Raw genomic sequence first — 27,873 nt, 5'->3', positions numbered from 1 at the left:
CCGGAGTCGCATCCCCGAGCGTCCCGGGGGTGGCCATGGCGCCACCTGCCGGCCGAGAGAGAGGAGACGCCTGGCGGGTCCCGGCGCCCGGGCCCGGTGACCCTGCGCCCTCTCCAACCCCGCCACGGAGCCACCCGATCCCAGCCGGTTCTACGTCCCGGGGTGGCTGGGGAGTCGCAGCCGAGGATCCTCCGCGGCCTCAGCCCCAAAGACTGGGCGGGAATGACCCCTCCGGTGTCCTGGGGCCGCTGATAGGAGAGGGGGTGCCCGGGACGCGAGGCCTTGACCACCCGGGAACCTGCTCCGCGACACAAAGCCGCAGCCGCGCAGGTGAGCGGCGGAGCCACGTGAGCGGCTGAACGCCCGGAGCAGAGCCCCAGCCTGGGCCACCGCGGTCGGAGCCACTTCCACTCGGAGCCCGGAACGAGGGGGCGAAGGTTGGGGAAGCGAAGAAAGGAAGGGACAGGGTGGGCGCGGCCAGAGACCACCGCAGCCCCGGACCCGGACCCGAACCCTCAGCCCCCGCGGCCCCACCACCCCAACCCTCAGCCCCCTCCGTCGGTCGTTCTAGCTGCCCCCTCTCTGCAGCACCCAGCCCCCGCCGCCCCGCGTCCCTAGCCGCCAGTCGCCCTGCACCCCAGGCCCTTCGGTCTCTCCCCCCGTGACCCCAACCCCCAGCCCCCGCCGTTTCGTCCCAGCTGCCCCGTGTCCCCAGCCCCTGGCCTCCACCACCCCACGCCCCCAGGCCCGCACCCCAACCCCCTCCAGCTCTCGTTCCAGCTGTCGGGTGTCTGCAGCCCCCAGTCCCCGCTGCCCCGCACCCCCAAGCCCCGGATAGCCCCGCGCTCCAGCCCCCGAGTCTCTCGCTCCAGCCACCCAGTGCCCAGGGCCCCCGCCGCCCGCGCCCCTCGAGGCCCCGCCACCCCGCGCTACTCACCGGCGGCTCGTGTAGCCGCTGCCAGGGGAGCCGGCGCCGGGCTCCGGGTAGCCGTGCTGCTGCAGGGCTGCGGCCGAGAAAGGGTAGAGGAAGCCGGTGGCCAGCGCCGACCCGCAGAGGCAGCAACACGCCCAGGGCAGGAGCAGGGCCAGCTTCATCGTGCGCGGCAGACCGCGGGGACCTGGAGTCCCGGGCACGAGGACCGGCAGGAGCGCACCGGCGCCCGGACCGAACCTGCGGCCCCGGCCGGGAGCAGAGCGAGAGGAGCCGGGCGAGCGATCGGCGCCCGGGTGCGAGCTGGAAGTGTGTGGGGGGCGCCCACGCCTCTCCGGGGCCGCCTTTTCAAATTCGGCGAGGTGGGCTCTAAGCCGTCAAAGGGGGCGTGGGGCTTTCTTGTTAACCCTCGGTGGTCCGAGGCCGAGGAGGCGGCAGAGCTAGGGTGCGAGCTCCGCTGGGGGTCCCTGGAGCCTAGCACCCCGAAAGCCAAACCTCGCGCCCGGGCCCCCACTACACACTTCAGAAGCTTTGCAACCAAACCTTCTTCGGGTCCGCAAACACTTTCGGAGCGCCCATTCTGTGCCTGCCAATTTCACCTGGACGATGTTGGTGAATCCTCACCACACTGCCCTCGGTGGTCCCATTCAGAAGTGGAAACTGAGGCTGGAGAAAGTTAAGCCAGACAAATGCGCGTCTTCCGCTCCTTGTGCAGGGCTCTTTGGATCAAAGCACTGCGTGCCCGTGAGAAACCGTCCAGAGCTTCCCAAGAATCTTCTCCTTCCCCTTTCACCTCCAGCCCCCACCTGCCTCGCTGACTCTTCCAGGTAAGAAGCTTTGGGAAGGGCGGAAGGGTCAGTTGGGGTGAGAAGTTGTAGCTACATTGGGAGGCCGAGGCGGGCCAATCACCTGAGGTCAGGAGTTCGAGACCAGCCTGGCCAACATGGTGAAACCTCATCTCTGCTAAAAATACAAAAATTAGCCTAATGTGGTGGCAGTCGCCTGTAATCTCAACTACAGGCTGGGCTGAGGCAGGCGAATCACTTGAACTCAGGAGGCAGAGGTTGCAGTGAGAAAAGATCAGGCCACTGCCCTCCTGGATGACAAAGTGAGGCTCTGTCTCAAAAAATGAAAACAGTTCTAGCTAGAATCACAGATTCATGAGACATCCTATCCAGAAAAGGACTTCAGGAAGATGTAAGACAATCCCACCTTTTATAAATAGAAAAGCACAGTCCCAGATCCCATGCTGGGCCCAAGGCCAGCCTGGCCCCAAGTTGGTCTTTTCTGTGTTGCAGAGTTCCCTTAGGGCCTGGACCCGGCTCCAGGCACAGGTGGGGCCAGACCAGAAATCCAGCCCGTACTCTACTTGCCCTGGTTGGGAGCACTCACTTTTTTCTTTTTTTCTTTTCTTTTCTTTCTTTTTTTTTTTTTTTTTAGATGGAGTCTCGCTCTGTCACCCAGGCTGGAGTACACTAGTGTGATCTCAGCTCACTGCAACCTCTGCCTTCCGAGTTCAAGTGATTCTTCTGCCTCAGCCTCCCGAGTAGCTGGGACTACAGGCAAGCAATACCATTCCAGGCTAATTTTTGTATTTTTAGTAGAGATGGGGTTTCGCCATGTTGGCCAGGCTGGTTTCGAACTCCTGACCTCAGGTGATCCACCTGCCTCGGCCTCCCAAAGTGCTGGGATTACAGGCATGAGTCACCCAGCTCAGCCTGGGAGCTTCTTCCCTAATTCTCCCAAAAGCATCCTAAGGGTGCAGATTCCCTGAGACTTGCTCTGCCCCTGCGACCACTTGAGAACTCCTGTCTGTAAAATGCCTACAGGTTGGAGAAAAATCATCAAATATGGAAGTGCTTGCTGGACTGCAGCATATTTTGCAAAAGGATTGTAGAGGCCGGTGGCGATGGCTCACTTCAGTAATCCTAATGCTTTGGAAGCTGGGCACAGTAGCTCACGCCTATAATCCCAGCACTTTGGGAGGTCAAGGCGGGCAGATTACTTGAGGTCAGGAGTTCAAGACCAGCCTGGCTAACATGGTGAAACCCTGTCTCTACTAAAAATACAAAAATTGGCTGGGCATGATGGCGGGCGCCTGTAATCCCAGCTACTCAGGAGGTTGAGGCAGGAGAGTCACTTGGACCTGGGAGGCGGAGGTTGCAGTGAGCCGAGATTGCGTCATTGCACTCCAGAGCAAGACTCTGGCTCAATAAATAAATAAATAAATGGAATGTCCACACTTCCCAAGTCCCGAGTCTGTCTTAAACTCAGAATTGGTCGTCTAGGAGTAAACAGCCTCCTAATTGAATCGCTTCATTCCTCTCGCCCTCCTTCCCTCCCTTGAGGCCTAAAAGATTTGGAGAATTTGGGTTATCAGGGGATTTTCAGTGCCTCCCCCAAAAGGAATCTGAACTGTGCTCCTTGGGCAGTTGGCCAACACCTAATAAATGATGAGGTCATCCCCCCCAGGAATTTGTAAGCGTTCTGTCTTCCACCTTCCCCTGCCTTCTACGCATAATGAGATCTTAAAGAGTAGAGAAAGGCCATGTTGCTGTGAACTGGACTTTATGCTGCTGGTCATCACGGTAAGGGAACAGGAATATCGTTTATTATCTTCAACTCATTTTTCCAGTGCCAGGGTCTGCACCCAAGCTAGGGTGACGATGGAGAAACGGGGAGACAAAGGAATAACATTACTCCATATAGTGCTAGAGTATTTTAGGGCAAAAGCCTTTTTTTTTTTTTTTTTTGAGATTGGGTCTCACTCTATTGCCCAGGCTGGAGTGCAGTGGTGCAATCTTGGCTCACCGCAACCTCCGCCTCCCTGGTTGAAGTGATTCTCCTGCCTCAGCCTCCCGACCTGGGAGACTGCAGGCACCTGCCACCACACTCAGCTAATTTTTTTTTAATTTTTAGTAGAGAAAGGGTTTCACCATGTTTGCCAGGCTGGTCTCGAACTCCTGACCTTAGGTGATCTGCCCGCCTCGCCCTCCCAAAGTGCTGGGATTACAGGCATGAGCCACTGTGCCCGGCCTAGGATGAAAGTCTGTAGAACAAGCACGAATACATCCCAGAAACTGCAGAAATAAAATGGTCATCTGAGTTTCGTCCTTTCTTTTCTTTTCTTTTCTTTTTTTTTTTTTTTGAGACCGTGCCTCTGTCTCCCAGGCCGGAGTGCAGTGGTGCGATCTCAGCTCACTGCACCTCGACCTCCTGAGCATCAATCCTCCCACCTCAGCCTCCCAAATAGCTGGGACTACAGGCATGCATCACCAAGCCTGGCTGATTTTTATATTTTTAACAGAGACACGCTTTTGCCATGTTGCCCAGGCTGACCTCGAACTCCTGGGCTCAAGGAATCCACCCGCTTGAGCCTCTTAAAGTGCTGGGATTACAGGCGTGAGCCACCATACCTGGTCCTCTTCTTCATGTCCAGGACAATAGGTTCATTCTGGCCTGTGAGCATGTAACAGGCAACTTCTATGTGCCCATCTCTGTGCTGGGTGCAGCGAAGGGATATTGAAAATGCAAATAGCCTGGTACCCACCCTCAAAGTGCTTACACTATTATTTGAGAAGGCATTAAAAAGATAGCTGGCGGCCAGGCGTGGTGGCTCACACCTGTAATCCCAGCACTTTGGGAAGCCAAGGAGGGTGGATCATTTGAGGTCAGGAGTTTGAGACCAGCCAGACCAACAGAGTGAAATCCAGTCTCTACTAAAACTACAAAAAAATTAGCTGGGCATGGTGGCGCATGCCTGTAGTCCCAGCTACTCGGAAGGCTGAGGCAGGAATATCTCATGAACCCAGGAGGCAGAGGTTGCAGTGAGCCGAGATCTCGCCACTGCACTCCAGCCTGGGCAACAGAGAAAAACCCCGTCAAAAAAAAAAAAAAAAAGTTAGCTGGCAGAGTGGACAGATGCATACGAGATGAGCTTCCCATTATTTATTTTTTCATTTCATTTTATATTTTTATTTTTTTATTTTTTTTAGACGGAGTCTGGCTTTGAAGCCCTGGCTGTAATGTAGTGGTCTAATCTCGGCTCACTGCAACCTCTGCCTCCTGGGTTCAAGAGATTCTCCTGCCTTAGCATCCCAAGTAACTTGGATTCAAGCGATTCTCCTGCCTCAGCCTCTCGAGTAGCTGAGATTATAGGCGCCTGCCCCCATGCCCAGGTAATTTTTGTATTTTTAGTAGAGACGGGATTTCACCATGTTGGACAGGCTGGTCTCAAACTGCTGATCTCAAACGATCCACCCACCTTGGTCTCCCAAAGTGCTGGGACTACAGGCGTGAGCCACCGTGCCTGGCCAATTTTGTTTGTTTTTAGACAGAGTCTTGCTCTATTGCTCAGGCTGTAGTGCAGTGGCACGATCACAGCTCACTATGCCCTTGACCTTACAGGCTCAAGCAATCCTCCCACCTCAGCCTCCCGAATAGCTGGGACTACAGGCATGTGCCACCACACCTAGCTAATTTGTTATTTTTGTTTTTCATAGAGACAGAGTCTGACCATGTTGCCTAGGCAGGTTTCCAATTCCTTGCCTCAGCCTCTCAAGGAATTTGCATTGTTTTGAAAGAAAAAACACACATGTGGTGAATAGTAAAAGTGGGAGAATTGAACAGCCCTAGAATTGAGTAGTCCACATAGCCCTCCAAAGGTCCAAGTTTTCTACATTAGAATGTTAGCTGCAGGCCAGGTGCGGTGGCTCACGCCTGTAATCCCAGCACTTTGGGAGGCCGAGGCGGGCGGATCCCTGAGCTCTGGAGTTCAAGACCGGCCTGGCCAACATGGTGAAACCCCATCTCTACAAAAAATACAAAAATGAGCTGGGTGTGGTGGCTCATGCCTGTAATCCCAGCTATTCGGGAGGCTGAGGCAGGAGAATTGCTTAAGCCCAGGAGACAGAGGTTGCAGTGAGCCGCGATCACGCCACTGCACTCCAACCTGGGTGACAGAGTGAGACTCTGTTTCAAAAAAAAAAAAAAGAATGTTAGCTGCTGTTATCACGACAGCTGCCACCTCTACCCCCTCGGAGTCCCAGTATTCCATACAAGTACTTGTCTCTGTATTTCAAAACTGTACCCTTGCCATTGTCTAAATCCACGCAAAACTTCTGGAAAGGCAGAAGCCATTATTCCCAAGAACCAGAGATATCTAGCATTAAAGGCTTGGATTTGGGTGGGGCACGGTGGCTCATGCCTATAATCCCAACACTTTTGGAGGCTAAGGCAGGACCTCAGGAGTTCAAGGCAAGCCTGGGCAACATAGTGAGAACTTATCTCTACAAAAAAAAATCTTTAAAAAATAGCTGAGTACTTGCTAATTTTTTTTTTTTTTTTTTTTTTTTTTTTTTTTTTTGAGACAGAGTCTCGCTCTGTCGCCCAGGCTGGAGTGCAGTGGCCGCATCTCAGCTCACTGCAAGCTCCGCCTCCCGGGTCTACGCCATTCTCCTGCCTCAGCCTCCCGAGTAGCTGGGACTACAGGCGCCCGCCACCTCACCCGGCTAGTTTTTTGTATTTTTTTAGTAGAGACGGGGTTTCACCGTATTAGCCAGGCTGGTCTCGATCTCCTGACCTTGTGATCCGCCCGTCTCGGCCTCCCAAAGTGCTGGGATTACAGGCTTGAGCCACCGCGCCCGGCCGAGTACTTGCTAATTAATCCCAGCTTCTTGGGAGGCTGAGGTGGGAGGATCGCTTGAGGCCAGGAGTTGGCAGCTGCAGTGAGCTGTGATCATTCACTGCACTCCATCCTGGACAACAGAGTGAGACCCTGTCTCAAAAAAGGTTTTGGGCTATGCGTGGTGACTCATGCCTGTAATCCCAGCACTTTGGGAGGCCGAGGCGGGTGGATCACCTGAGGTTGGGAGTCTGAGACCAGCCTGACCAACATGGCGAAACCCCGTCTCTACTAAAAATATTTAAAAATTAGCGAGGCATGGCAGCAGGCGCCTGTAATCCCAGTTACTTGGGAGGCTGAGGCAGGAGAATCGCTTGAACCTGGGAGGCGGAGGTTGCAGTAAGCCAAGATCACGCCACTGCATTCCAGCCTGGACAATAAAGCAGATTCCATCTCAAAAAAAAAAAAAATGGTTTTGGAGTTGCGACCCAGATTCAGTGCTCCTTCCTCCTCCTTTCCTTGGTGACATTCGGTTACCACATAACCACCCTCCATATCCCCACTAAATGGAAGCTGGACAAACATGGCTGTCTGTTCACAAAGTCCTTTCTTGGCCCTTGTGTCCTCAACTGCTCACAGAGATGCTCTGAAATGGACAAGGTAGTGATTGTCATTATCCCTACTCCACCTCCTGGGTTCAAGCGATTCTCCTGCCTCAGCCTCCCGAGTAGCTGGGATTACAGGCATGTGCCACTATGCCCAGTAAATTTTGTATTTTTAGTAGAGACGGGGTTTCTCCATGTTGGTCAGGATGGTCTCAAACTCCCGACCTCAGGTGATCCGCCCGCCTCAGCCTCCCAAAGTGCTGGAATTACAGCCACCGTGCTTGGCCCATATTCCCGTTTTACAGATGGGAAGACAGAGAGGAAGTGACTTATCAAGCATCTTGTGTTCCTCCGATGCTATAAGTGCACAAAAGCCTTAGGAACAGGGTTGTTTGTACAAAGAGAGTTCAGATTTCTGTTTTTCTTTTCTTCTTTTTTTTTTCTGAAAAGGAGTCTCTTTCTGTTGCCCAGGCTGGAGTGCAGTGGCACAGTCTCTGCTCACTGCAACCTCTACCTCCCAGGTTCAAGCGATTCTCCTGCCTCCGCCTCCCGAGTAGCTGGGACTACAGGTGTGCACCACCATGCCTGGCTAATTTTTTTTTTTTTTTTTTTAGTAGAGACAGGGTTTCACCATGTTGGCCAGGCTGGTCTTGAACTCCTGACCTCAAATGATCTGCCCACCTTGGCCTTCCAAAATGCTGGGATTACAAGCGTGAGCCACCGCACTCGACCCCTCATTTTCCAAATAGGTCGATACATTTTTTTTTTGTTGTTATAACTTAAAAAAGAATTCAAAACCTGACTTTCTTTGACAGTTCCTCAAAAAATTAAACCTCATGTTACCCTGTGGCCCAGCAATTCCACTCCTAGGTATATATCCCAAAGTAGGAAAACACATACTCACAAAAACTTGTACATGAATGTTTATAGCCACATGACTGAAAATTGCCAAAAAATAGAAGCAATCCAGATGAATTTATTTTAAAAAAGAAGGTGCTATACGTGTACAATGGAATATTATTCCGCCATGAAAAGGAATATAGTACTTGATACATCATGGATGAACCTTGGAAGCATTATGCTGAGTGAAAGAAAGAAGACATGAATGTCACATGAGTCCATTTATGTGAAGTGTCCAGAATACGCAAATCTACAGAGATAGAAAGTAGACAGGAGATTAGTCATACAGATATTAACAGAAAGTAGATTTCTTGGCCAGGCATGGTGGCTCACGCCTGTAATCCCAGCACTTTGGGAGGCCGAGGCGGGTGGATCACGAGGTCAGGAGATTGAGACCATCCTGGCTAACATGGTGAAACCCCGTGTGTACTAAAAATACAAAAAATTAGCTGGGCGGTGTGACGTGCCTGTGGTCCCAGCTACTCGGGAGGCTGAGGCAGGAGAATGGCGTGAACCTGGGAGGCAGAAGTTGCAGTGAGCTGAGATCATGCCACTGCACTCCAACCTTGAGGACAGAGCGTGAGACTCTGTTTCTGAGGCTGGAGTAGATTTCTTTCTTTTTTTTTTTTTTTTTTTTTTTTTTGAGACCAAATCTCACTCTGTCACCCAGGCTAGAGTGCAGTGGTGCGATCTCTCCTCACTGCAACCTCTGCCTCCTGAGTTCAAGCAATTCTTCTGCCTCTGCCTGCCAAGTAGCTGGGATTACAGGCACGCACCACCACACCTAGCTAATTTTTTTTTTTTTAGTAGAGACGGGGTTTCACCATGTTGGTCAGGCTGGTCTTGAACTAATAACCTCAGGTGACCCGCCTGCCTTGGCCTTCCAAAGTGCTGAGATGACAGGCGTGAATCACCGTGCCTGGCCAGATCAGATTTCTTGATGGAAGAAGACAAGCTTCACCAAGGAAGTGGGCTCCGTGACAGCTTTGTTTCCAGACCTTTCTGATAAGAACGTAATCAGTCAGCATCCTCTTCAGCAGACAAAAAGCAGAGCTTTGCTTCTGCTGGAGTCAGCAGGGAACAAAGAAGTAAATATTCATGAAGCTGAAGCCAACGTAAATATTGACCTCTTGGCATGATAAATCCTCCTGTTAATCTAAAACAGAGATCCGCCCCACCACACCCATTGCCCTATAGAACAAGGATTCTGCAATTCTCTCAGAAGTTCAGGAAGGCGATGGTAGGAACTGAATTGTTTTCATCCTGATTTCTCCAGCAGTCTGTGCTCCCAGCTGTTCTGGATCCCAAAACAATGCAGGAAGGGCTGGAGTTAACTCAAGGGAGCAGGGGAGTCAAAACAAAGACTTATTTGCTTTGCTGCAAGCGTTCCCTACTTGGCCAGGGCAAGATGCAAGCAGAACAGATATAGAAGATCCTCATTTTGATTTTTTTTTTTTTTTTTTTTTTTTTTTTGAGACATGGTCTCACTCTGTCGTCCAGGAAGGAGGACAGTGGATCGATCATGGCTCACTGCAGCCTCAACCTCCTGGGCTCAGGCAATCCTCCTGCCTCAGCCTCCCAAGTAGCTAGGACCACAGGCACACACCACCACGGGCCCAGCTAATTTTTTGTAGAGACTGGGGTCTCACTGTGTTGCCCAGGCTGGTCTCAAGCTCCTGGACTCAAGCAATCCTTCCACTTCAGCCTCCCAAAGTGCTGGGATTACAGGTGTGAGCCACCTCGACCAGCCTGAATTTTCTTCTCTACCTGGACACCTCCAAAATTCCACCCAGGCCCTATGAAATACTTCTTTGCTCTGCCTACCAACAGGTATAAGCTTGCCTGTTTCTCAAACATCAGCAGTGAACTAGATACTTAGAAGACAGCAAATTAAATGGCTATTCCAACAGTCTGTTTTGTTTTTGGTTTTGGTTTTTTTTTTTGACAATGGAGTCTTGCTGTGTCACCCAGGCTGGAGTGCAGTGGTGGATCTCCACTCACTGCAACCTCCACCTCCTGAGTTCAAGCTATTCCCCCTCCTCAACCTCCCAAGTAGCTGGGACTACAGGCGCAAGCCACCATGCCTGGCTAATTTTTTTTTTTTTTTTTTAGACAGAATTTTGCTCCTGTTGCCCAGGCTGGAGTGCAATGATGTGATCTCGGCTCACCGCAACCTCTACCTCCCAGGTTCAAGCTATTCTCCTGCCTCAGCCTCCTGAGTAGCTGGGATTATAGGTATCCACCACCACGCCCGACTAATTTTGTATTTTTAGTAGACACGGAGTTTCTCCATGTGGGTCAGGCTGGTCTTGCACTCCCCACCTCAGGTGATCCGCCTGCCTCAGCCTCCCAAAGTGCTGGGATCATAGGCATGAACCCGGTTCATGGCACCCAGTTGCCTGGCTAATTTTTTTTTTTTTTTTTTTTCTGAGATGGAGTCATGCACTGTCGCCCAGTCTGGAGTCCAGTGGCGTGATCTCAGCTCACTGCAACTTCCGCCTCCCGGGTTCAAGAGATTCTCCTGCCTCAGCCTCCCGAGTAGCTGGGACTACAGGCGCATGCCACCACACACGGCTAATTTTTGTATTTTTAGTACAGGCCGGATTTCGCCATGTTGGCAGACTGGTCTCAAACTCCTGACTTCATGATCCGCCCGCCTCGGCCTCCCAAAGTGCTGGGATTACAGGCACCCGCCACCAAGCCTGACCAATTCTTTGTATTTTTAGTAGAGACAGGTTTCACCATGTTGGTCAGGTTTGTCTCAAACTCCTGACCTCGGGTGATCTGCCCTCCTCGGCCTCCCCAAGTGCTGGGATTACAGGCATAAGCCACCACACCTAGACTCAAAGGGATCTTCTTGATGCCTGTCCATCTGCACTGTTGGGGGGGCCTAGTCACATTCCTGTCCTTCAGTTGCCCACCTGTGTCCTTCCTTCTCACCAATCCAACCCTAATCCATGGCAAACCACACCAAGCCCGCTGGTGCCCACCTGATGAGACATCATGTCTCCCTCAGTTTGATTTACAGGATCCTTCAGAAGAATGCAAATAAAAAGACATGGTCCCCGGCCAGACATGGTGGCTCACGCCTGTAATCCCAGCACTTTGGGAAGCTGAGGTGGGTGGATCCCCTGAGGTCAGGAGTTTGAGACCAGCCTGGCCAACATGGTGAAACTCCGTCTCTACTAAAAATACAAAAAAATTAGTCATGCATGGTGGCAGGCACCTGTAATCCCAGCTACTCGGGGGGCTGAGGCAGGAGAATCGCTTGAACCCGGAAGGCAGAGGTTGCAGTGAGCCAAGATCGCGCCATTGCACTCCAGCCTGGGCGACAGAGTGATACTCTGTCTCCAAAAAAAAAAAAAAAACAAAAAAAAAGAGAGACATTGTCCCTGATGGCACATGATTCAAAGTTAGCAGGTCAGAGGAGTGACTGTGAGGCAGAGGGTCTGCCTCTGAGACCCTCCAGGGTCTCAACCCATGTGGTGTTGAGAGAGGATTGGAAGGTAGCAGAAGGATTCAGACAAAGCTGAGAGGTAGGGAGGGTGCCTTGAGGCAGAGGTGGGCAGAGGGCCAAAGGTGACAGTGTGTGCGGGGCTGAGAGGGCTGAGACATGAAGGGACTGGGTTTGAACCAAAGGTGCATGCCCAGCTAAACACACCTGTGCTCTTGGCAGGGGCTCACACCTGTGCACACGGCAGGGCCTCACACCTGTGCACACAGCAGGGCCTCACACCTGTGCTCTTGGCAGGGCCTCACACCTGTGCTCACAGCAGGAACTCACACCTGTGTAGGCACACCGAGCTGGAGCAAGGACATCTCCCAGAGGCGGCTGACCAATAAGCCAGAGCTCTGCCTTGAGTTACAGTCAACTCTCAAATCCCGTCCTCACCTCCAGCCCCACCCAGGAAGCCCAGAGCTCATGAAAAAAACCATGAGGAGGAGGCATCTGTGGAGCTTTGGAGACCAGCCTCAGGCTGTAGGTTGCAAGAGGAAGCCATGGTCTTCTGAAGAGCAAGTCCAGGGCAGTTGTGGTGGCTCACACCTATCATCCCAACGGTTTTGGAGGCCGAGGTGGGAGGATCACCTGAGCCCAGGAGTTTGAGAGCAGCCTGGGTGATAAAGTGAGACCCCATCTCTACAAAAATAAAAAAAAATTAGCCAGGCGTGCTAGCGTGCACCTGTGGTCCCAGCTAAATGGAAGGCTAAGACAGGAGGATTACCTGAGCCCAGGAGATCAAGGCTACAGTGAGCCATGTTTGCGCCACTGCACGCCAGCCTAGGTGACAGAGCAAGACACTGTCTCAAAAAATAAAGAAAATCCATACATAAATATAAAAAGGAGAGCAGGTGCACAGCTGGAGGGCTGGGTGGTAACAGGAAATGAAAATCCGAGGAGCAAATCCAAAAAGGTGTGCAAAAGCCAGGCACGGCAGAGAGCAAGCCCTGGCCCCGGAGATCGCTGAGAGGGTGGCGCTGCCCCATCCACCCCCAGACATCGGCATCCTCACCTCCCATAGGCCCTCAGACTCAGCAGGTTAAAAACTGGACCCGGGCTGGGCACGGTGGCTCACACCTATAATCCCAGCACTTTGGGAGGCCGAGGTAGGCCAGATCACATGAGGCCAGGAGTTACGAGACCAGCCTGGTCAACATGGTAAAACCCCATCTCTACTAAAAATACAAAAATTAGCTGGGTGTGGTGGCGCACGTCTGTAATCCCAGCTACTCAGGAGGCTGAGGCACAAGAATCACTTGAACCCAGGAGGTGGAGGTTGCAGTGAGCCACTGTGCTCCAGCCTGGGTGACAGAGGGAGACTCTGTCTCAAAAAAGCAAAAAAAAAAAAAAAAAAAAAAAACTGAACCCAGTCAGGCGCTATGACTCATTCCTATAATCCCAACACTTTTGGAGGTTGAGATGGGAGGATCACTTGAGCAGAGGATGAGGCTGCAGTGCACTGTGATTGTGCCACTACACACCAGACAAGATCCTGTCTCAAAAAATAAAGTAAAATAAAATAAAATAAAATTTATCATGCACATCCTCTGTGCTCCCAAAGATCTTTTCACAGCCTTATGACTGCATTCACCTCCCCTCGGGTTTTTTCTTTTTTTCTTTTCTTTTTCGAGATGGAGTCTCCCTCTGCTGCCCAGGCTGGAGTGTAGTGGCACAATCTCTGCTCACTGCAACCTCCGTCTCCCTGGTTCAAGCAATTCTCCCACCTCAGCTTCCTGAGTAAGTGGAGTGGGATTACAGGCATCTGCCACTATGCCTGGCTAAGTTTTTTATTTTTAGCAGAGATGGGGTTTCAAATGTTGGCCAGGCTGGTCTCAAACTCCTGACCTCAAGTGATCCTGCCGGCTCGGCCTCCCAAATACAGGGATTACAGGTGTGAGCCACGGTGCCCGGCCACTTTTTTTTTTTCTGAGAGATAGGGCCTCACTCTGTTGTTCAGGCTGCAGTGGTGCAATCATGGTTCTCTGCAGCCTCAACTTCCTGGGCTCAAGCGATCCTTCCACCTCAGCCTCCCAAGTAGCTGAGATTGCAGGTGTCTGCACCACCCCGCCCAGGTAATTTTTTTTTTTTTTTTTGGTAGAGATGGGATCTTGCTTTGTTGTCCAGTCTGGCCTTAAATTCCTGGCCTCAGGCGATCCTCCTGCCTTGGCCTCTCAAAGTGCTGGGATTACAGGCATGAGCCACTGCGCCTGGCCTCATGCTCTCTTCCTAACACATCTGCCATGTTAACACAGTGCACAACACAGTGAACACTCCGAGAACAGGATGACTTCCCACTCATGTCTGTGTCCCCAGGCCTGACAGCCTCACGCTCATCACAGCTTTTTTTCTGAGACGGAGTCTTGCTCTGTCACCCAGGCTGGAGTGCGCGGTAACATGATCTCAGCTCACTGCAACTTCTGCCTCCCAGTTTCAAGCGATTCTCCTGCCTCAGCCTCCTGAGTAGTTGGGATTACAGGTGCCTACCACCATGCCGCCTAATTTTTGTATTTTTAGTAGAGATGGGGATATCACCATGTTGGCCAGGCTGGTCTCAAACTCGTGACTTCAGGTGATCCGCCCACCTTGGCCTCCCAAAGTGTTGGGATTGCAAGCGTGAGCTACCATGCCCAGTCATACTGATCACACCTTAGTAAGTATTAGCTGGATGTCTGAGTGGATCAACAAACCATGAGGTTCAGTCTCATAAGCCCGCAGAGAAAGGAGAGCTGCAGGCCACGCTGCCGTTTGGGAGGCGGCCCCAAAACACAGCTCCTGTGCTTAGCACTTAAGCTGGCAGCTTAGTGGGCAGAGGCTGCAGGTGAGGTCAGCTCCAGCCAGGGCTTCACATTTAACATCTTATTAAGTTGCTGGAGGCATCTGGAGGGCATCCATTAAAGTTTCTCCAATCTTGAGCAACACAACTGTTTCCTGTGTGTTCTTATTTATTTATTTATTTATTTTATTTTATTTTTGAGACGGAGTCTCGCTTTGTCACCCAGGCTGGAGTGCAGCAGCACGGTCTTGGCTCACTGCAACCTCCACCTACTGGGTTCAAGCAATTCTCTGCCTCAGCCTCCCAAGTAGCTGGGATTACAGGCGCCTGCCACCACGCTTGTCTAATTTTTTTTGTATTTTTAGTAGAGACGGGATTTCACCATCTTGGCCAGGCTGGTCTTCAACTCCTGACCTCATGATCCACTCACCTCGGCCTCCCAAAGTGCTGGGATTACAGGTGTGAGCCACTGCGCCAGGCCTATCTGTCCTCATTTATTTTTATACAGCAAAACCAAGGCCGGGCACGGTGGCTCATGCCTGTAATCCCAGCACTTTGGGAGGCTGAGGCGGGTGGATCACTTGAGGTCAGGAGTTCGAGACCAGCCTGGCCAACATGGTGAAACCCCATCTCTATAAAAAATATGAAAATTAGTTGGGCATGGTGGCACACATCTGTAATTCCAGCTACTCAGGAGGCTGAAGCAGGAGAATTGCTTGAACCCGGGAGGTGGAGGCTGCAGTGAGCCAAGATCACACCACTGCACTCCAGTCTGGGTGACAGAATGAGACTCTGTCTCAGAAAAAAAAAAAAAAAAAAAAATCAAAGACAAAAACAAAGAGAACATTGCAAATAAAAATGTCAGGTGGGTCCTGTCATTTAACCAGCCCAAGAGAAATAATTCACCATTCATTCCAATAAAGGCTAGGACCTGCCTTCACACATCTCTATCCAAAATTATTGAGTTGAATACTTAAGAAAGGGTCGTCCAGTGCTATCTTCAAATCAAAAGTCTCCAGATGGTCTTGGAAATATCAGCCCTACATCATCTTGTGCTGATTACTTATAGGGGATCTGTGATGTATGTGATCAAAGTACCTACCCTGTGCTTCTCAGAAGCTAATTTTTGCTCAGTGGCTGAAGCCTGTCATCTCAGCCCTTTGGGAGACTGAGGTGGGAGGATCACTTGAGGCCAGGAGTTTGAGACCAGCCTGGGCAGTATAGTGAGACCTCCCCATCTCCAAATAATTAATTAATTAATTAATTAAAAAATAAATTGGGCTGGGCATAGTGACTCTCATCTGTAATTCCAGCACTTTAGGAGGCTGAGGCGGGCAGATCACTTGAGGTCAGGAATTCGAGACCAGACTGGCCAACGTGGCAAAACCTTGTCTCTACTAAAACTACAAAAATTAGCTGGGCATGGTTTAGCTGTAATTCCAGCCACTCGGGAGAATCGCTTGAACCTGGGAGGCAAAGGTTGCCATGAGCCGCGATCATGCCAGTGCACTCCAGCCTGAGTAATAGAGCAAGACTCTGTCTCAAAAATAAAATAAAAAACAATAAAGTAATAAAAAATAAATTAGCCAGAGGTGGTGGCATGAGCCTATAGTCTCAGCTACTCAGGAGGCAAGAGGAGAGCTTGAGCTCAGGAGTTCGAGACCAGCCTGGGAAACATAACAAGACCCTGTCTCTACAAAAAGTTTGTAAAAAATTAGCCAAGTGTGGTGCTGTCCACCTTTAGTCCCAGCTGCTCGGGAGGCTGAAGCAGGAGGATCACTTGAGCTCAAGAGTTGAAAGTTGCAGTGAGCTATGATCATGCCACTGCACTCCAGCCTGAGTGATACAGCAAAACCCTGTATCTAAATTTAAAAAATTTTAAAAGGCTCGGCCGGGCGCGGTGGCTCACGCCTGTAATCCCAGCACTTTGGGAGGCCGAGGCGGGCGGATCACAAGGTCAGGAGATCGAGACCACGGTGAAACCCCGTCTCTACTAAAAATACAAAAAATTAGCCGGGCGCGGTGGCGGGCGCCTGTAGTCCCAGCTACTCAGGAGGCTGAGGCAGGAGAATGGCGTAAACCCAGGAGGCGGAGCTTGCAGTGAGCCGAGATCGCGCCACTGCACTCCAGCCTGGGCGACAGAGCGAGACTCCGTCTCAAAAAAAAAAAAAAAAAAAAAAAAAAATTTTAAAAGGGTATGACGGCTGGCCACGGTGGTTCACACCTGTAATCCCAACACTTTGGGAGGCTGAGACAGGTGGATCACCTGAGGACAGGAGTTCAAGACCAGCCTGGCCAACATGGTGAAACCCCATCTTTACTAAAAATACAAAAATTAGCTGGACATGGTGGCAGGCCCCTGTAATCCCAGCTACTCGGGAGGCTGAGGCATGAGAATCGCTTGAACCCAGGAGGTGGAGGTTGCAGTTAGCCGAGATCGCGCCACTGCACTCCAGCCTGGGCAACAGAAAAAGACTCTATTAAAACAAAAAATAAACAAGAAAGGCGGGATATATGTTTTGCTAACAACCAGAGAGGAAGAAGGGAAGGCAGGTCATGTTTCCCAAGAGTGGTTTTTCATTGATACCAAGACCCGGTAGAAAGAGCATGAAAATGTTATTTCACTTGATAAAACCTTATTGCAATTTACTGTTATGAAGTGTCTGTTTGAAGTTGAAACAAGTTCTAGATAAGCCCTTTGTTGAGCAACCAGAAAATAGGGAGAAAGCAGTTAGACTGGAATGCTGATTAGAGTCATTAATTAGGACTGTGAAAGGCCCTCAGAGTCACTTTCCTTTGGAAACCTAGATGACTGCGGAATTAAAGGCTTTGGGGGGCGGGGGGAATCCTTTCATGCTAAAGACAGCCAAAGATTATTTCAAGGATTTTTAAATTAAGGCATTATTAAAGCCGAGGCTTTAGTTGTGACCAGAAGACCCTGACAATTTAATGAAAATCTTATGGGGAGGAGGGGACTAAGGAAGGAACCCGTTTGGTTTCCAAGTCCCATGCGGCTGTTTGGTCCCACTCCAACATGCCTTCAGGCTGGTCGCCGTGGCCTCCCAGAGTCACCCAGAGTGACATTGCCATAGGGAGGCAGCCCTCCAGCTCAGTGTGTGCCTCTTGGAGCCACCCAGAGACTGCTACCTGCCTGGTGCAGGTGGGAGTGCCAGCCTTGTCCCACCCTAATCTCTTTTTAATAGAGACAAGGTCTTGATATGTTGCCCAGGCTGGTCTTGAACTTCTGGACTCAAGCAGTCCTCCTGCCTTGGTGTCCCAAAGTGCTGGGATTACAGACCGAGGCTACTGCACCTGGCCATCAAATCTCTCTCTGACTTCCCTGCTGTTTCCTCCAGTCCCTCCAGGGTTTCCTGACAGGACTCCAACTCAGACACTGACGACAGGGTGCCCTGGGAAACTTTTTTTTTTTTGAGACAGAGTCTCATTGCGTCGCCCAGGCTGGAGTGCAGTGGCGCGATCTCGGCTCATTGCAAACTCTGCCTCCTGGGTTCAAGCAATTCTTGTGTTTCGGCCTCCCAAATAGCTGGGACTATGGGCATGAGCCACCTCACCTGGCTAATTTTTGTATTTTTAGTAGAGATGGGGTTTCACCATGTTGACTAGGCTGGTCTTGAACTCCTGACCTCAGGGGATCCACCCACCTCAGCCTCCCATAGTGCTGGGATTACAGGTGTGAGCCACTGCACCCGGCCTGGGCAACGATCTTAACCTTTCTGAACTTCAGTTTCCCTCTCTGTAAAGTGGAAAGAATACTTTCACCTTAGGGCCACTGGGAAAATTCATACCTTGAATGAAAACGGGGCTGGGCACAGTGGCTCATGTCTGTAATCCCAGCACTTTGGGAGGCCAAGGCAGGAGGATTGCTTGAGGCCAGGAGCTCAAGACCAGCCTGGGCAACATAACAAGGCCCTGCCTCTATAAAAAAATTTTTAAAATCAACCATGTATTGTGGTGCCCCTGTGGTCCCAGCTACCCAGGAGGTTGAGGTAGGAGGATGGCTTGAGCCCAGGAGTTTGAGGCTGCAGTGAGCCGTGATTGCACCACAGCACTCCAGCATAGGTGACAAAGTGAGACCCCATCTTGAAAGAAAGAAAGAACGTTTCACAACATGTGGAAAAGGGCAATAAAGAAAAATAAAGAAGGGGAAACAAAGATAGAGAAGGAAAGAGAGATAAAGAGAGAGAAAATAGAAAAGTATAAAGAGGCTGAGCGTAGTGGCTCACCCCTGTAATTCCAGCTCTTTGGGAGGCCAAAGTTTGCAGATCACTTGAGGCCAGGAGTTCAAGACCAACTTGGCCAATATGGCAAAACCCCTTCTCTACAAAAAAAAAAAAAAAAAAAAAAATGCGCGCCAGTACTCCCAGCTACTTGGGAATGAGAATCTCTTGAATCCAGCCGGCGGAGGTTGCAGTGAGCCGAGATTGTACCACTGTACTCCAGCCTGGGCAACAGAGCAAGACTTCACCTCAATTAAGAACAACAACAAAAAAAGACCAGGCGAGGTGGCTCACGCCTATAATCCTAGCACTTTGGGAGGCCAAGGCGGGTGGATCACTTGAGGTCAAGAGTTCAAGACCAGCGTGGTCAACGTGGTCAAACCCCATCTCTACTAAAAATACAAAAATTCGCTGGGCGTGGTGGCATGCACCTGTAATTTCAGCTCCTCAGGAGGTTGAGGCAGGAGAATCTGGGAGGCAGAGGCTGCAGTGAGCTGAGATTACATGCCACTGCACTCCATCCTGGGCAACAGAGTGAAAAAATAAAAATACAAAAATCAGCCAAGTGTGGTGCTGCATACCTATAATTTCAGCTACTCAGGAGGCTGAGGTGGGAGATCACTTGAGCCCAGGAACTCAATGCTGTAGTGAGCCATGACCATGCCACTGTACTGCCTGGGCAACAGAATGAGACTCTGCCTCAAAAAAAAAAGAAAAATAAAAGAGAGAGAGAGAGAGAGAAAGGGAGAAAAAGAAAGAGACAGAAGGAAGAAGGAAGGAGGGAAGGAAGGAAGGAAGGAAGGAAGGAAGGAAGGAAGGAAGGAAGGAAGGGAGGGAGGGAGGGAGGGAGGGAGGAAGGGAAGGAGGGAGGGAGGGGAGAGAGAGAAAACAAAGGGCTTGATATTTGCAACTATGAATTAAATGAAAGAATGAGCTGTAAGGATTTGCCATCTCTGCTCACTGCAACCTCTGCCTCTGGAGCTCAAGAGATTCTCGTGCCTCAGCGTCCCGAGTAGCTGGGATTACAAGTGCTCGCCACCATGCCCGGCTAATTTTTTTGTATTTTTAGTAGAGACGGGGTTTCACCATGTTGGTCAGGCTGCTCACGAACTCCTGACCTCAAATGATCTATCTGCTTCGGCCTCCAAAAGTGCTAGGATTACAGGCATGAGCCACTGAGCCCGGAACGTAAAGATTCTTAGATCTAATTTCCAACTCCCAATCTCCCGATTCCCCAAGGTAATGCTTTTCCTCTGTTGGACGTGATCCCCTGCTCCAGAACCACTGCCTGCCCTTCTCTGCCCTGCTCTGAGCCCTGGGAGGCTGAGCCCCGTGGATGGCATCTCCTGGCTGCCTTACTCATTGCACTCTACGGTGGACTCAGCCAGTGGGAGGGATCAAGAGAAAAGATCAGGAGGAGAGTGAGCTTCAGATTAGGGTCTTCTTCCTTCAGCTTCGGATGTCCAAGTCTCCAGCTCTAACTGGGCCCCAACTGGTCTCCAACTCTAACTGGGCACCATGCCATTCCTCCTTTGCTTCCTTAGCTCTGTCCACACAACTGTAAGGGTTTTTTGTTTGTTTGTTTGTTTGTTTTGAGATGGAGTCTCACTCTGTCACCCAGGCTGGAGTGCAGCGGCGCGATCTCAGCTCACTGCAGCCTCCGCCTCCTGGTGTCAAGCAATTCGCCTACCTCAGCCTCCCAAGTAGCTGGGATTACAGGCGCCCGCCACCACGCCCAGCTAATTTTTATATTTTTAGTAGAAAGAGGGTTTCATCATGTTGCCCAGGCTGGTCTCAAACTCCTGATCTCAGGTGATCCACCTGCCTCAGCCTCCCAAAGTGCTGGGATTACAGGCATGAGCTGCCGCGCCCAGCCAGGGCTTCTTTATTGAAGCTTCTTCATTTGAACCATCCAGGTTCCATTCTTTCCTGCCAGGACCCTACTTGGTTCAGTTTAAAGAAATGAAACTGGAAGGCAGACAGATCGCTTTGAGCTCAGAAGTTCGAGACCATCCTGGGCAACATGGTAAGACCCTGTCTCTACAAAAAAATACAAAACTTAGCTGGGCATTGGTGGCTTGCGCCTGTGTTCCCAGCTACTCAAGAGGCTGAGGCTGGAGAATCGCTTGAGCCTGGGAAGCAGAGGCTGCAGTGAGCCATGATTGCACCACTGCATCCAGCCTGGGCAACAGAGTAAGACCCTGTCTCAAAAAAAAAAGAAAAAAGAAAAAAAATGAAAGAAAGAAAACTGGGCTGGGGGTCGGGCACAGTGGCTCACACCTGTAATCACAGTGCTTTGGGAGGCAAAGGGGGGTGGATCACCTGAGGTCAAGAGTTCAAAACCAGCCTGGCCAACATGGCGAAACCCCATCTCTACTAAAATTACAAAAAATTAGCTGGGTGTGGTGGCGGGCACCTGTAATCCCAGCTACTCAGGAGGCTGAGGCAGGAGAATGGCTTGAACCCAGGAGGCGGAGGTTGCAGTAACCCAAGATCGAGCCATTGCACTCCAGCCTGGTCAACAAGAGCGAAAATCTGTCTCAAAAAAAAAGAAAAGAAAAGAACAACAACATAAAAAAGAAAACTGGCTGGGCTGGGCACAGTGGCTCATGCCTGTAATCCCAGAACTTTGGGAGGCCAAGGCAAGAGGATTACTTGAGGCTAGGAATTCAAGACCAGCCTGGGCAACGCAGGAAGATCCTGTCTATACAAAAAACAAAAATCAGTCAGACATCGTAGAGCACACTTGTGGTCCCAGCTACTCAGGAGGCTGACTTCAGCCCTGGAGGTTGAGACTGTAGTGAGCTATGATCACGTCGCTACACTCCATCCAGCCCGGGCAACAGAGTGAGACTTTGTCACCAAAAAAATTAAATAAATAAATAAATAAATAAATGAAACTGGATTGCTCGAAGCAGGAGTTCGAGATCAGCATGGACAACATAGCGGGACCCCCATCTCTACAAAAATACAAAAGTTAACCATGCATGGTGGCACATCCCTGTAGGCACAGCTACTCTAGAGGCTCAGATAGGAGGATTGCTTGAGCCTAGGAGATTGAGGCTGCAGTGAGCTATGATTGTACCATTGTACTCCAGCCTGGAGTGAAACCCTATGTCCCAGAAACAAACAAACAAACAAAACCTGAGAACTGCAGGATGTTGTATAAGATCCCAGAGTGGCTACATACCCGTGTTCAGGTTGTAGACTGAACAACTCCAAGGACTGCCATGCACTTTGCAATCTGTGGGAATGGTGCACTCTGGATTTATACAGCGCACATGCTGTGTAGCTGAGCCTTAATGGCCCTGAATTTGCCTAAGGTCAACCAGCTACTTGGAGCTACTTGGAACTTACAGCAGGGTCTTGACCCACACCTCGTGGCTATTACACCACCCCAAGATGGCTCTCCACTCTGCCATATCACCCCTGAGAGTGAGTTGAGCAGAGCTGCAAAGTATTACGTTGGTGCAAAAGTAATTGTGGTTTTGGCCCTTCTTTTCTTTTCTTTTTTTTTTCTTTTTTTTTTTTTCAGACGGAGTCTCGCTCTGTTGCATAGGCTAGAGTGCAGTGGTACGATCTCGGCTCACTGCAACCTCTGCCTTCTGGGTTCAAGCAATTATCCAGCCTTGGCCTCCCAAGTAGCAGGGACTACAGGCGTGCACAACCACGCTCAGCTAATTTTTGCATTTTTTAGTATAGACGGGGTTTCGCCATGTTGGCCAGGCTGGTCTCAAACTCCTGACCCCAGGTGATCTGCCCACCTCAGCCTCCCAAAGTGCTGGATTACAGGCTTCAGCCGTCACACTTGGCCCTTTTATTTATTTATTTATTTATTTATTTATTTTTTAAGACAGAGTCTTGCTCTGTCACCCAAGCTGGAGTGCAGGGGCATGATCTCAGCTCATGCAACCTCCACCTCCCGGGTTCAAGCAGTTCTTCAGCCTCAGCTGGAAGTACAGGCGCATGCCACCATGTGCAGCTAATTTGCATTTTTTAGTAGAGACAGAGTTTTACCATGTTGGGCAGGCTGGTCTCAAACTCCCGGTCTCAAGTGATCCTCCCACTTCAGATCCCAAATGCTGGAATTACAGGCGTGAGCCACCACACACAGCCTATTGGGGTTTTTTTTGTTGTTGTTATTGTTGTTATTGGTTTTAAGAGATGGGATATCACTCTGTTGCCTATGCTGGAGTGCAGTGATGCAATTATAGCTCACTGCAGACTCAAACTCCTGGGCTCAAGTGATCCTCTCACCTCAGCCTCCAGAGTAGCTGGGGCTACAGGCATGCAACACCATGCCCGGCTAATTTTTTAAATTTTTTGTAGAGATAGGATCTCACTATGTTGCCCAGGCTGATCTCAAACTCCTTGCCTCAAGCAATCCTCCTGCCTCAATGTTCCAAGGTCCTGGAATTACAGAAGTGAGCCATCATGCTCAGCCTTCTGACCACTACTAATGAGAAAAAACTGTGAATATGTTTATTTTAAGGACTGAATGACTAGCATCAATAGTTTGCCCCAGCAAGATTTGATTAGGAAAACTTCTTAACCAGGCATCTGAAAATAAAAAGAAAGAAAGAAAGAAAGAGAGAGAGAGAGAGAGAGAGAAGGAAAGAAGAAAGAAAGAAAGAAAGAAAGAAAGAAAGAAAGAAAGAAAGAAAGAAAGAAAGAAAGAAAGAAAGAAAGAAAGAAAGAAAGGAAAGAAAGAAAGAAAGAAGGAAAGAAACTGTGTAATCCACAAACACTAATCCAAAGAGACAAAACTGTCTGGGCATGGTGGCTCACGCCTGTAATCCCAGCACTTTGGGAGGCCAAGGTGGGTGGATCACTTGAGGTCAAGAGTTCAAGGCCACCCTGACCAACATGGTGAAACCCTGTCTCTACTAAAAATACAAAAATTAGCTGGGCATGGTGGTGCATACCTGTAATCCCAGCTACTCGGGAGGCTGAGGCAGGAGATCGCTTGAACCTGGGAGGTGAGGTTGCAGTGAGCTGAGATCGCAGCACTACACTCCAGACTGGGCAACAGAACAAGACTCTGTCAAAAAAAAAAAAAAAAAGGCCAGGCATAGTAGGTCATGCCTGTAATTCCAGCACTTTGGGAGGCCAAGGCAGGTAGATCACTTGAGCCCAGGAATGTGAGCCCAGCCTGGGAGATGTGGTGAACTCTGTCTCTACAAAAAAATACAAAAATTAGCCGGGCATGGTGGCATGCGCCTGTAGTCCCAGCTACTTGGGAGGCTAAGGTGGGATGATTGCTTGAGCCCAGGAGGCAGAGGTTGCAGTGAGCTACGATCATGCCATTGTACTCCAGCCTGGGCAACAGAGTGAAACCCTGTCTCAAAAAATAAGAAGAATATGGCCAGGCACAGTGGCTCACACTTGTAATCCCAGCACTTTGGGAGGCCGAGGTGGGTGGATCACTTGAGGTCAGGAGTTAGAGACCAGCCTGGCCAACATGGTGAAACCCCGTCTCTACTAAAAATATAAAAATAATCCCAGCTACTCAGGAGGCTGAGGCAAGAGAATCGCTTTAACCCGGGAGGCGGAGTTTGCAGTGAGCCAAGATCGCACCACTGCACTTCAGCGCGGGTGACAGAGTGAGACTCCGTCTCAAAAAATAATAATAAGAAGAATAAATTATATATAAAACCTCAATCTAATCTAGCCTCCACCTCTAATCATCAATTTGTAGGAAATATAGGGGGCAGAAAAGCAAGTTAAAAAACGACGTAAGAAAGCAATTAGCCAAGTCTGGATATAGGACATTCTATGGACCACATGACCTGGTTTCTCCAAACATCAAGGTCACGAAGGAAAAAACAGAGGTAGACTGATAGATTAAAAGGGACTTACTAAATGCAGCGTGAATTGGATCATGGAATGGAAAAAGGACATTGCTGGAAAAACTGATGAAATTGAATAAATTCTGAAGCTTAGTTAAACGGTAATGTTCCAATGTTAATTTCTGAGTTCTGACAGATGTACCACGGTTGTATAAGATTTAACATTAGAGAAAACTGGATGAAAGGTATACAAGAACACTCTGTACTAGCTTTTCTGTAATTTAAAATTATTCCAAAATGAAATGTTTATTTAAAAGAGAAAGACGGACTTCAAAAGTGTAACAGGCAAATGCAGTGGGCGGTTCCTGGTTGGATCATGGTTTGAACAAATCAATTGTGAAAACATATTTAAGACAATCAGGGAAGTTTGAACATGGACTGGATATTGGATGACAGCGAGGCATCACTGTTTATTTTATTAGGTGTGATAACAGCATGGTGGTTATGGGTTTTTAAAATGTCTATCTGGTAAACACATGTATTCACTGGTGAAATGATGTGATGTCTGGGATTTGCTTTAAAATACTCCAGAGGAGGTGGGGCGTGTTGGCTCATGCCTCTAATCCCAGCACTTTAGGAGGCTGAGGCGGGTGGATCACCTGAGGTCAGGAGTTCAAGACCAGCCTGGCCAACATGGTGAAACGGTGACTCTACTAAAAATACAAAATTTAGCCAGGTATGGTGTCAGGCGCCTGTAATCCCAGCTACTTGGGAGGCCATGTTGGTCAGGCTGCTCTCGAACTCAGCTACTTGGGAGGCTGAATCACTTGAACCTGGTAGGCAGAGATTGCAGTGAGCTGAGATAGCGCCCCTGTACTCCAGCCACCGCACCCGGCCCATTTCTATTTTTAAAAAGAGAGAATTTGGCCAGGCACGGTGGCTCATGCCTGTAATCCCAAGCACTTTGAGAGGCCGAGGCGGGCAGATCGCCTGAGTTCAGGAGTTTGAGACCAACCTGGCCAATATGGTGAAACTCTGTCCCTACCAAAAATACAAAAATTCGCTGGGCATGGTGGTGGGCACCTGTAATCCTAGCTACTCGGGAAGCTGAGGCACGAGACTAGCTCAAACCTGGGAGGCAGAGGTTGCAGTGAGCCGAGGTGGCACCACTGCACTCCACACTGGGCAACAGAGGGAGACTCCATCTCAGTAAATAAATAAATAGAATGTGAAATGAGATATGCGAAGTACTTACAGTTGGGCATGGAACAGGGTGGGGACTTGAGTGTCAGTTGATATCATTATTGCTGATGCAGGTAGCTTTCTCCCACCTACCGCCTCCTCTTCCCACATCACAACAGCTTGATGACCTGAGTGTTAGTCTCTTTCCTCTCAGCCTGTCCTTGGATCCCTAACATGTCCCATATGAATGGAAGAATCACCTGTGGTTGGGTCAAAGGGATCTCTTTTCACATAAGAATATTTTTTTTCTTTTTTTTTTTTTCTTTTTTTTGAGGTGGAGTTTTGCTCTTGTTGCCCAGGCTGGAGTGCAGTGGTGCGATCTCTGCTCACTACAACCGCCGCCTCCCAGGTTCAAGCAATTCTCCTGCCTCAGCCTCCCAAGTAGCTGGGATTACAGGCACGCACCACCATGCCTGGCAAATTTTTGTATTTTTAGTAGAGACAGGGTTTCACCATGTTGGCCAGGCTGCTCTTGAACTCCTAACCTCAGGTGACTCGCCCCCCTTGGCCTCCCAGAGTGTTGGGATTACCGGCATGAACCACCACGCCTGGCCTCAAATAAGAATTTGCCAAACCTCTCTGTCTTTCCTTATAACTGGCTGGTGACAGACGTGAGGTGATGTTAAGCCTCAGTGCCTAATTTCCCTAGGGACACAGGACTGTCTGTTCATCCTGTGGGGCTGGGTGCACTGTCCTGGTGGCCATGTAAGACAGTGCACACTGCTGATTTACTCTCTGTTCCATGGATCTGATGCAGGACAGGCGAGCCCTCAAATGGAGCTTAGCCCACAAGTCTTCTTGGCTTTGCCCAGGAAAGACTTTTCAAGGACAAGCCGGAGGTGGAAGAAAACAGCTTTATTGAAGAGGTAGGGCTACCCCTTAGGCAGAGAATAGCAGCTCAGGGCAATTCTGCAGTCATGTTTATACCCACTTTTTTTTTTTTTTTTTTTTTTTTTTTTTGAGACTGAGTCTAGCTCTGTCGCCCAGGCTAGAGTGTACTGGGAAACCCCGTCTCTACTAAAAATATAAAAATTCGCTGGGCATGGTGGCAGGCGCCTGTAGTCCCAGCTACTTGGGAGGCTGAATCAGGAGAATCACTTGAACCGGGGAGGCGGAGGTTGCAGTGAGCTGAGATTGTACCACTGCACTCCAGCCTGGCCACAGAGTGAGAGCCTGTCTCAAAAGAAGAAAAAAAAAAAAAAAAAAAAGGTGAGTATTGCCAGGCGCAGTGGCTCACACCTATAATCCCAGCGCTTTGGGAGGCCGAGGCAGGCAGATCACCTAAGGTTAGGAGTTCGAGACCAGCCTGACCAACATGGCGAAATTCCGTCTCGTCTAAAAAAACACAAAATTACCAGGGTGTGGTGGTGCAGGCCTGTAATCCCAGCTACTTGGGAGGCTGAGGCAGGAGAATCACTTGAACCCAGGAGATGGAGGTTGCAGTGAGCCGAGATCGCACCATTGTACTCCAGCCTGAGCAACAAGAGCAAAACTCCATCTAAAAAAAAAAAAAAAAAGACTTAAAGGAATTCTCCCCAAACAAATTAATCCTCATATGCGCACACTAGCTATTTGCAGGGCAGGTATTTCGCTTGTCAGTTTACCTTTAATTGTACTGCACAACGCAATCAAGCCACTTCCTGGCTCTCCCGTGGTTCTAATTTGTAGTGCTCTTAAATGCCTTTCTTTGCAAGTTTGCATGCCTGCGGAGAAAGACTGGTTCATGAAACAGCATGCTATGCTGGAGTGCAGCCAGATTTTCACAGTCATAAAAATCTAACATTGATGGGCCCCTTTCGACGTGCCAAGAGCTGAGCTGAGCACCTTGGATGAGTTAACACATGTATCCTCCAAATAATTCCACAGGCCGGGTGGGGTGGCTCACTCCTGTAATCCCAGCACTTTGGGAGGCCGACGTGGGAGGATCACCTGAGGTCAGGGGTTCAAGACCAGCCTGGCCAACATGGTGAAACCCCATCTCTACTAAAAATACAAAAATGAGCTGGGCGTGTTGGGGGTTGCCTGTAATCCCAGCTAGTCGGGAGGCTGAGGCACAACAATCGCTTGAACCTGGGAGGCGGAGGTCGCAGTGAGCTGAGATTGCGCCATTGCACTCCAGCCTGGGCGACAGAGTGAAAGACCATCTCAGAAAAAAAAAAAAAAAAAAAAAAAAAAAAAGGGATTCCACTAAGCGGGTGTTTTTTGTTTTTTTTTTTTGGTTTGTTTTTGGTTTGGGGGTTTTTTTTGTTTGTTTTGTTTTGAGACACAGTCTG

The 27,873-nt window shown here is 49.9% G+C and overlaps 1 protein-coding gene and 2 long non-coding RNA genes across 7 annotated transcripts in view; 1 reads left to right on the top strand and 2 right to left on the bottom strand.

Annotated features, from left to right (window-relative positions):
* The window catches only part of COL26A1 (collagen type XXVI alpha 1 chain), a 200,471-nt gene extending 199,229 nt beyond the window's left edge, over positions 1-1,242 (bottom strand). For all 5 annotated transcript variants that reach the window (XM_015134533.3, XM_015134534.3, XM_077996531.1 and 2 more), the window contains exon 1: positions 938-1,242. In XM_015134533.3, coding sequence (XP_014990019.2) covers positions 938-1,095 — 158 coding nt within the window. In that variant the 5' untranslated portion in view covers positions 1,096-1,242. The remainder of the gene's footprint in view (positions 1-937) is intronic.
* Positions 59-27,873, top strand: LOC144339780 (uncharacterized). Its single transcript, XR_013415155.1, has 3 exons — positions 59-1,758; positions 8,949-9,762; positions 27,500-27,873. It is a non-coding gene; the product is annotated as an uncharacterized LOC144339780 (long non-coding RNA).
* Positions 8,679-11,437, bottom strand: LOC144339804 (uncharacterized). Its single transcript, XR_013415180.1, has 3 exons — positions 11,378-11,437; positions 10,027-10,185; positions 8,679-9,548 (listed from the first exon to the last, which is right to left on the bottom strand). It is a non-coding gene; the product is annotated as an uncharacterized LOC144339804 (long non-coding RNA).

This window comes from Macaca mulatta, chromosome 3 (assembly GCF_049350105.2).
Source record: "Macaca mulatta isolate MMU2019108-1 chromosome 3, T2T-MMU8v2.0, whole genome shotgun sequence".
NCBI classification, from domain to species: Eukaryota; Metazoa; Chordata; class Mammalia; order Primates; family Cercopithecidae; genus Macaca; species Macaca mulatta.
This window is presented reverse-complemented; position numbering and strand designations above follow the sequence as displayed.